This window comes from Tasmannia lanceolata, unplaced genomic scaffold (assembly GCF_043159265.1).
Source record: "Tasmannia lanceolata isolate RefF3 unplaced genomic scaffold, GAP_Taslan_0.1 ptg000018l, whole genome shotgun sequence".
NCBI lineage: Eukaryota > Viridiplantae > Streptophyta > Magnoliopsida > Canellales > Winteraceae > Tasmannia > Tasmannia lanceolata.
In genome coordinates, this window is record NW_027518695.1 from 11291376 (window position 1) to 11301496 (window position 10121).

General features: G+C 39.6%; 1 protein-coding gene across 1 annotated transcript; it reads left to right on the forward strand.

The window, feature by feature from the left end:
- Nucleotides 1-1333: 1333 nt before the first annotated feature.
- On the forward strand, nt 1334-5298 carry LOC143851171 (Excinuclease ABC, C subunit, N-terminal). The gene is made up of 4 exons (XM_077360512.1): nt 1334-1570; nt 4001-4139; nt 4239-4372; nt 4475-5298. The coding sequence occupies exons 1-4, from the start codon at nt 1425-1427 to the stop codon at nt 5283-5285; spliced, it is 1230 nt and encodes a 409-aa protein (XP_077216627.1). The 5' UTR covers nt 1334-1424; the 3' UTR covers nt 5286-5298.
- Nucleotides 5299-10121: the final 4823 nt, after the last annotated feature.

Genomic DNA, 10121 nt, shown 5'->3' on the forward strand with positions numbered 1-10121 from the left:
GGTGCAACTTATTTTAGATTGAGACCAAACAACTGAATGACTTAGATCTTCAAACAAGGTGGGCTATACTGTATTTAAAAAAAAAAAAACGTACACCTACTCTAAGATGTTGTAATATCTCCTCTTTCGTGGCATATAACAGGTGCGCATTTTTATTTTTTTTGGAATAGTAAGAGTGAATTCATTCAAAACCAATAGAGACCAGGGAGGTCCCTAAAATTACAAGGATAAGGAGGGCATAAGAACCCAAAAAACAAATGATAGAAAAATGAAAACAACTGGGGAGGAAGTAAAAAAGCTCGACTCTCTCCCTATGTACACCTTCTCTAGCAAGTTTGTCAGCCTCTCCATTCCCCGACCATCTTATGTGATTGAAGGAAATCGAGGATGATCCACTTCTATCCTGAATCTCATCAAATAATGCAGCTAATCTCCAAGGTGTGATGTGTGAGCCTCTAAGCCACCTAATGACATTGAGAGAGTCCTTTATACCTCCATCCTATTCAAATCTTCATTTGGAGGAATTTAATTCCTTGGTAAATGGCTCGAACTTCGGCCTCATTAGAGTCTGCCACCCCTATTGGACCACTAAATGCCTAAATCACAACCCCATCTCCGTTCCTTAGCAGCCCTCCAAGCGCATATTTTCTTTTTAAATATACCATAGCCTACTTTTTTAATAACCCTTTAATATGTAGATAAACTACACCATATAAAAATCTACACAGATGGAAAGGTTAGATCAACCTATAGAGATGATTTTCGAGGTACAACCTATTTAGGTTGGGCCTAAAAACTGAGGGCGTGTTCGGCAATCATTTAGATAATGGATTCCGGCACTTTTTTAAGTGATAAGAATGAAAAGTCTTGAGAATCGAAAAAAATCTCATTCGGTATATCTGACCCGGAAAGCCCATTTCCAATATTTTAGCGCTCTGCGCGACTTAAAGCTGGGATTCTATGAAGCGACAAAAAGTCGTTTCTATAAATTCTCATCAACCCAATTCCGCCTGTTTCTTTAGGCGAGAATGAGAAGTCTTGCCGAACACGCCCTGAATGGTTTAGATCTTTGACCAAGGTGAGCCCCACTGTTTTTAGAAAAATATGTGCTTATGTTCTAATATATAGCATGTATTTATTTAAAAATTCATTGGGTGCCACCTTTTCTGAGATCCAAACCGTTCATTTGTTGGGCTCCAGTGTAGAGAGGGCTTTTACCCCCAAAAAATGTCTTGGGTTAGAATAATCCGTTGGGCCCATACACTCAAGACAGTCAGACGACTTTATTTTGCTATTTTTCCATGTAAAACAAAGCAATATTGCAACGGTCGAATTTTCTCCCATTTCAAAAGAACAGGAAAGAACAAAATGAAGAAACCCTAACCCACCGTCATTGAGAGAGAGAGAGAGAGAGAGAGAGAGAGATGAGAAAAGGGAAAGGGAAAGGGAAATCGGAAATCCCAATTCGAGAATCAGTGGGAGAGATGGAAAAGGAGGAGGGGAAGGGATTCTTCGCCTGTTATCTGCTCTCTTCATTGAGCCCTCGCCATAAAGGCCACACTTATATTGGGTAATTCTTTTCTCTTTTTCTTCTCTTAATTCATGCCCTATTTTGGCTTTTTTTATGTTCTTGATTAGTCTCTTGTATAATAACAAGAAAACCCTAAAAACCCATTTACATTAGAGGACTTCGATTCATCCGATGAAATCCCCTCTAAAAGAAGAGGCTTCTATCACGTTTTAAACCCATCTAGAATATTGATCCGATCTACACAAGAGAAATATTTCAAAGGACCCTGAAATTAATTTCTCATGCTTGTAGATTGTCGAGTTCTTTGGTTATTATTGATTAAGATATATTTTGAATTTTTTTAACGATTACCTGGGGATCATTTCTTTGTTAAGAAATTTTCTCAATGAGCTTATTTCGGGCCGTTGTGCCACGATCCCAGATGGTCTAGTCAAGACTATAAGCATGGCTTTATAGCCAGAGGATCTCTGTTTCTTACATATTTTCAGCCCTACCATTGATGGGCCATGATAAAATAGTACATAGATGATAGATTGGTTGGTTATGGCAATCCTCAACATGGCCGGTGAAAATATTCCCAAGCTGTTATCTGAATTTATATTTTGGCACCTCGCATGGTGTGTTTTAGGCATGCTTTTGGATCAAAGTAGAAGTTAGGCCACTGTTGCCAGCAATTCCTATGGAACCAAGGGATACATGTGGTTTTGTTCATGCGGTGTGGATTTTTGGTGTTTTATGGTTGCTTTCTGTAAATAACCAAGCACAATCTATGACTTTTCTTAAACATAAAAAAACGTCAAAAATTAACATATCGTTGACCATACATGTCTATGGTGATGTTCAACGAAAACTCTCTGTTTGGTTCATTAGGATTGGCCAGAAACAATTCCTATTTTGATTATCTTAATCAGAATCTTTCGGAGAAGTTCCATTATCTTAATCAGTCTTGAATTCTCCGTAAGTATCAAAGCATCTCTGATTCATTGGAACTGACAAGAAAAACTTCTATTTCGATTATCTTGATCAGAATCTCTCTGAAGTTCCATTCCCCTGAAATGTGGTTTGTGACTGAGGTCTCAGAATTCTCCGAGGATGAAGTCTTGTGTTTCATTCAAACTCAGTTGAAAGTGGTCAGCCAAGTTTTTCCAGTGTAAACCTGCCTATTATTTATGTCATCTTGGTTAGGGACACGTTTTTTCCGGTGTAAACATGCCTTCATCGTTTATTTAGAGGACTTTGTAAATGTCCTTGATCCCATCTTTTTTTGAAATGGAACATCTTGATTATATCTTAGGCGATCAAACTCAGAGAAAATCAATTGAATTCTTTAGTTCCTTCGGTTTTAGAACTCAACGGGTAAAAATACACACCAGCTGCCATTATGGCAAAGGCTTAGGCTTGTGGTGAGTATGCACTCCGGGAACACAAAACCGAGGACCTCTTTTTGGCCTTCTCTCCTCACTTCACACTCTCCGGTGATGGGGACTGAAGCTTTGCCGGTATTTCACCGTGGATTGCAACAACCAAACCGAAGCTCTTGGAGCGTGCATGGGCAGAATGGAACAATTGAGCTCAATTTATAGAGGGGATGGAAGGGGGACGAGACCCTCATCATGCCTCATGGGCAGAATGGAACAATTGAGCTCAATTTATAGAGGGGATGGAAGGGGGACGAGACCCTCATCATGCCTATATCCCCCAACCATCTCCCGACATCACTATTAGCAGCCAATGCATTCAGCCACTTCACTATTCCAACTCCCAACTGCCCAATTCATCCAAAATTGTGATCTTGGCCATTGATTTTGCACTGCCACATCGATGGTCAAGAATTATCCTCATAGAATTTTCTTTCATTATCCTCATAGTTACAAAATTCTATGAAACAATTGAAAAATTCTGGAAAAATCCCTATTTTTTAACACCCTCTTTCAACTTTAAAAATCATGAATAATTCAGAGACTCACATTTTTTCAAATCAAACACGAGTTTGACTATTAATTCGTCAACTTCTCATCTATTATTTGCAAATCTCATGAAAATTCAAAATTATTGAAAATCTTATTGATTAACCTCTTGACCACATACAGTTAACCATCCTTCCATGCTTGGTTTGTCTTACTTGGAAAATTAAGTATATTTGTAGTAGATGGTCAACAACTCAAAGTTCTTCCAAAAATTTCCTGAATTGTTCAAACATTTACCTCGTCGGTTATTCCCAAATCCAAAATTTGTAATTCTGATGAGAACCAACAAATCGAAATTCAAATGGCACTTAATGAATGAATTAAAACTTGATCAGGTCTGATACGTGATCGAGTTTCCTGAATTTGGAGGACTGTAATATGTTCTTTGGGCTTTCTAGGTACTCAAATGGAGTTTCTTCTTGTTTTTTTTTTTAAAAAAAAAAAAATGAAAAATGGAATTTCTTCTTAATACTAAGTATTGGAATTATTATTGATTATGTAGGTTTACCGTCAATCCACGACGCAGAATTAGGCAGCATAATGGTGAAATAAGGTGTGGTGCATGGAGGACAAAGCGAAAGCGCCCGTGGGAGATGGTATTGTCAATATATGGTTTCCCCTCCAATGTGTCTGCGCTACAGGTCAATTAGTCTTCCAAACATATTTATGACATATAAAACAGCTTAAAAAGATCATTCAATAACTTCATTCTGAAGTGTTCAATTGGATTGCTTTCGCAGTTTGAATGGGCGTGGCAGCACCCGACAGAGTCCCTGGCAGTTAGAAAAGCTGCTGCAAACTTCAAATCCCTCTCCGGGGTCGCCAATAAGATCAAACTCGCTTACACAATGCTCACACTTCCGGCCTGGCAGAAGTAAAACCCACCTCCCATATTCTTTGCTTACTGCTTTTAATTATTTTAACTTCAATTTACTGACATGTTTTGATTTTGATTATGTTTCTCCCCTTCCATCAGCTTGGACCTCACCGTAAATTTCTTTTCAACAAAATACGTGAAGCACACTGCGGGATGCCCAAGATTGCCGGAGCAGATGGAGGTGCGGGTCCGTTCCATGGACGAACTTCCTTGCTACACAGAAGGTTGGATTTTAGAAGAAAAAGATGAAGAAGAGAACGACAAAGACAGTGATGTTGACGGGTGTGATAAGGAGTCAATGGATGTTGCAGACATTTATAGGGCAGAGAATGGGCAGAACATGGAGAAAAGAGGTCAACATCTCAAAGATGATGATGGGTTTGAGAAGGCATCAATGGAGTTTGAGAAGGCATCAATGGATATAGCAGAGATTTATAGAGTAGAGAATGTGCAGAACATGGAGATCAAAGATGATGGTGGTCTCAGACAATCAATGGAATCATTAACTGAAACAGACAATAATCCATTGTCTGGTTGTCTTCTCAATTCTCCTGAATTTTCTGTCAAACACAATAAGAGGAGGACTTTCAGTAGTAACATTACCTTCAAATGGCTTGACGAAGGCAACGGAGATCGTGCACCTACAACTCCAAGGCCTGAGGATAATTTTCTAACATCTGCTGTCGATAGTTGTTTCTCTCCTGAGGTGACTTTTATGGGCCAGTCGATTCAGACAGCTTCTCGAAAACAAGATGATCCTCCATCAATTGATCTTGTCACTCCTGAAGTCAAGATAAAAAATAGGCGGTCACCATCTAACTGCTTAAGTCGATCCTGCGGTAAGCGGGCTTCAGTGTATACTGAGATTATTGATTTGACAAACTCCTCACCTATTTTCATTCAATTGTAAAATTCTTTGAGCACTGGAATAATGTTTGCAGTTTCATTGATAAAAAATTGGATAATGTGGGTGGTACTTTGGCAAACAGAAATGATTCCACAATTGGGATTTGAATTGGCTTGGATTCTTATGGGATGCGCTATCAGCAGGTTATTACCAAAATTGCTTGAGACCACAGGAGGTAGTGAACCCACCCTGTGCGGGTTGGGTAATCGGGCTGACTTTGAACTTACTTGGGTTGGGCTTGGGCTTATTTATCAAAGTGGGGTATACCTTGTTACTACACCTGGGTTGGTGATTGGGCTGACTTTGAACTTAGTTGGCTTGGGCTTAGTTGTCAAAGCAAGTTTTAAAATTAGGTAGTTATTGGGTACACCTTGTATCTACTTGCTACCCAAGGAACTAACCCAACCAGCTTCATATATGTTAAAGTTAGGGTATTGATATCCGCACGAACATGTTTTGATAATGAGGCAATTCCCTTTGTTTTAGATTGTATTGGTCGGCATGCCCATAGATCCGAAGTAAACAAGGGAATCGCGAACTGCTTGCTTAACCAAAGTAAAGTCCTATGCCCCTTGCTCGTTGCCCGTCGCTCATCTGTTTAGCCGTGCTCGACAACTAGCCACCGCACCTTACCTGCTTTCTGAAAATGTGGTCCAACTCACATGTGATAAGCATGGGAAAACATTCATGTGATAAACGTGTAGCTAGTGTGACTATTGCCACTTTCCCGCGAGTTAGTAGCCTAGAGACAAACTCACATTTATCTAAGAAACTACATTTACCGTGGGCGAGACCCCCTTCTCGAGCTCCTTTTACTGCATATGGAGCTATAGCCATGGCATGCACACCATCAAATATATCGTACAGTGGTGTTGTATTCTAAAGATGGGCATCAGTATGGGGATTGTAATGAGTCTCTATCTACCAAGATCAATTTTTTTTCTAGTTTAATCGAATTTTGCATCCGGATTTAAACACCAGATACACTAAGATTGTGGTTAGATTTTTACTCCTTAGATGATCAGCCGCTTGATATATATTACTTAGATTGTTAAACTATACTTATACTAACCCACAATTTATTCAACAATGGCCACTCAAAAAGGTACCAGAGGTGACTCCAAGAATCCTTGTTAATTTACATCTACAACTATACATTTTATGGCCATTGCCTTTGTTGATCAAGTTGACCATCATTACTCCCTCGATATGGTTTTACCACGTTCATCGATCTTATCGGAGGTTATGTTCCTTTTTGCTTTTTAGTTTTTTGGGCTTCTTCTCATTCTTCCTTGGCACCTACGGTAGAGATCGGAGGTATTTGGCCCCCAAAAGGGATTGGGGTTATAGATCCTCGGGAAATCAACTTTTTTACGCTTGTCCAATCCTAATCATATCAAATATACAAAGTCCGTGAATAAAATCTTAATTAACAAATCATTTTTAAGCATCTTTAAGAATGTTTTATGCATTGTTTTAATCAATATACAACTAGTGAGCTACATAAAATCATACAACCATCGTACGATCGGTGATGAGATGGATTAATGGGGTCCAGTAAATCAACAATGGTGATCACCATTAATGTAATGTCTACTGTTGGGGTAAACATTGGCACCCATCGGAGGCTGACACATGTTACCGAAAGACTCAAAACCTTAACTTCACAATTCTTCTGAAAGCCCTAGAAATCCTAAAACTAAAACCTAAATTCATAGCAACCAAATATAATCTTAGAAACTGAAATTCAAGGAAAGCCAGCCAGTCGAGTGAGAGTCTCAGAGAGGCAACTTTCATAATTAGCTGGGGACTCTTGCTCTATAAAAAAAGGGATCGAGGCTTTAAGGTACGGATTCACACCCGTTATTTTGCTTTTACCGAGTCCGCAGAGAGCTATGTTCGTATTTGTTACCCTTTTTGACTTAGGCATTAGAGAGCCCGCCAGTGTTCAAATCCAGGCGGCTTTATGAAGTTTCTTCACATGCTGTAGATCTTCATTCCGAAGCCATTTTAGCGCCGCTCGCCACTCAAGAGCACCAATTCAGATTTCAGCAGCAACATGTACGATGGGCTAAACTAGTTTAACAAAAATCCAATGAACATGTCTTACATTTCTATGATTTGATCCAATGGATCAAGTGAACCTTGAACAGCACTCTGTTTCTCAAGGAGTTTAAATGGACTTGAATATTGGGGTGCAGCTTGGGCCGGGATGGGTTAGCTTCAGGCCAATCCTAAACCAAGGTAGCATTACTTGAGCCATAACCTGACCCAACCTGTATCTCAGGTCGCAATAAAATCACGATAAAATTAGGTAGACTGTGGACATGATTGGGTCAAGTCAGGTTGTCAAAGGCCACAACTCCAATCAAACCTGAAATTAAATAGGGTTGGCTTTTCCCAACCCTACCCAACCTGATCTGAAATCAGGTTCGGGTTGGGTCCCAGCCAAGTTGACTCCTACTCAAATGTGAGTTTGTGGGACCAGATCCCAATTACACCACACCATCCGCAGGTTCAACAAGTCTATCAATCTCTTCGAAGGCCCATTGTTTTAAATTTCGGATTTCGGTGGGGACCGAAACCGAAATTTTGGAAATTTAGGCTGAAATTTCTGAAATTTCGGTAATTTCAGTTCGATATTTCTAGAAAATGCCATTTAAAAAGAAATGTTTCAAAATTTTGGGAAATCGGTCCGAAATTTCGAGACAAAATACGAAATTTCGGATTACGGTGGGTTGGAAATCGTACCGAAACCGAAATTTAAAACCTTGGGAAGGCCTTGAACATGAGGCATTGCTCAATCTTTGTAACTATTAATGAGCATCCATCAGTCCAATGGCAAAGATAATTTAAAGATATCTAATTTTCCTGTTACCGCATCCCCCAAACCGGTCCGTGGAATGAACCGTCCAGATCATGGTAACATCACATGACCAGCACCAATCAAATGCATCTCCCTCATTAATTTCTACAAGATTTCAAAATTTCATGCAGGTGGTGCAATTTAATTAGATGAGACGTAAAATCTCCTTTTTCGCCGTTTTAGATTTTTGAAATGTCATTCAAGTTTCTGACATTTCCTAGGACTTTCTTGATTTATCCTATTTCAGATGGTACAGTAAGAGCTTGTAGAAAACCAACGGCGGTGGGGTCATTTCAACTTCTGACCTACTCAACCAGTCAACACCTTACTCCTACGTAAAATCAATCGACAACAGATAGCTTTCCCACGTGCCAGCGTCTGGTTAGTACTCCACAAAGCGTCCTTTCACCCACTGGGGTTACCCTTAACAAGGGCAAGCGTTGTAGGAAAAACTGGATTTATCATACGTTCTCGTTGGGCTACCTCATTGGTGCTTGCCAAATGCGCTCTAAAAAAATCAGCATTCAGTTCCCATTAAAAAATGTTTTTTAATCTAGGCCCTTCACCCCGGTCTCGATTAAGTGTGTCGCCCCAGAAATCAGCCTTTCAAATCAATCTATTTCTTTGATAATTTAGGCTGTTCGTTTGAGATTGTGGCAACTGATTGTTATTACTGAATTCAATTTAATTTTGAATCCCCGAAATCATTTATGGCCATATGACATCCGATTGTGGAGTCCCCAACTGTCTATTGGACTCAAATTTAGTGCAATTTTCGGCCCAATAATTGGTTGGGACTCTGCAGTCGGTAGTCATAATCTAAGACAAACGGGGCCCTTAATTTAGAGTCCAATAATCACAATCGGCTAACACAATCTCAAACAAACAAGGCCTTAGCTATGGACTCACAATCAATTCTCACAATCTTAAGGGAATGGGGCATTAGGAATGTGAAACATTGAATAAGTGGTTGTGAATGAAGTTGCAATGGATGATACAACATTTATGTGGATTGTTGAATAAGTGACCTCGTCATATAGCGAGTTTTCATCTCCAAAGTTTTTTTGGTAGGTAAGCTGGGGTAGAAATAGTGAGAAGAGACGACTCGTGCCAAATTGATGGGGTAGAAAGAATTAGGGGCAGACCGAAAGTAACTTAAGTAGAAACATTGAGGAAATATTTGATAGCTAAGAATATAACAAATAACATGACATTGGATATAATAGAATGGAAGAAAATGATCCACGTAGAAGAACCTAACTAGAGCTAGGATTAGAACTGGGTAGATTCCTTCTTCATGAAATTTTTCTAAAAGATTCATTTAGCCGACCCCAACTAGTTTGGGACAAAGGCTTTATTGAGTTGAGTTGTGTTGTGTTGTGTTGAGTTGAGTTGAGGTACGCTGGGGTTTGGCAGGTGTTGGGACCCGGATAGAACTCACCCTTAAAAAGCTAGCCATTAAGGTGAGGGCTTCCAAGTCCTTATAAGCGCATTCACATCCACTCACTTTTCCAGCAATTTGCCTTTGCGTGGAACCCAACAGTGGGACCCCTACCGGTTTATTAAAGGTATCATCAATTTGGAAGCATGAGTCACACTTTCTCGATATACAGAATGAGTTGAGGCCCATTCGGTCTTAGGGACTTGGATATAATTGCAACCGGAACTATTTGGTTTTATCCACTCTATTTTCCTTAGTAATAGGTCCTAGTCAATAATGTATAAACTCTTTTGGGTGATGATATTTTCACCCCATGCAGTACTTGCACACACCTCTGATAACCTGATTTGACGTGAAAGGAGGCCAACTTTATGTCAAAATCACGTTATAAGGGGGGTGTGCAAGTACTGTAGGGGGTGAAAATATCATCTCCCACTCTTTTACACACTCATATATTTCTACTTAAAGTCTCTACACAAGTAACACGACAAGGAACTGAAATCCCATATCTCCTGTCATGTACTCTCTATTC

Bases quoted from the DNA above. Each gene is read 5' to 3' on its own strand.
- LOC143851171 (XM_077360512.1), top strand. From the start codon at position 1,425: ATGAGAAAAGGGAAAGGGAAAGGGAAATCGGAAATCCCAATTCGAGAA. The intron at 4,140-4,238 runs GTCAATTAGTCT...TTGCTTTCGCAG, and splicing joins CCAATGTGTCTGCGCTACAG to TTTGAATGGGCGTGGCAGCA. The intron at 4,373-4,474 runs GTAAAACCCACC...CCCTTCCATCAG, and splicing joins ACACTTCCGGCCTGGCAGAA to CTTGGACCTCACCGTAAATT.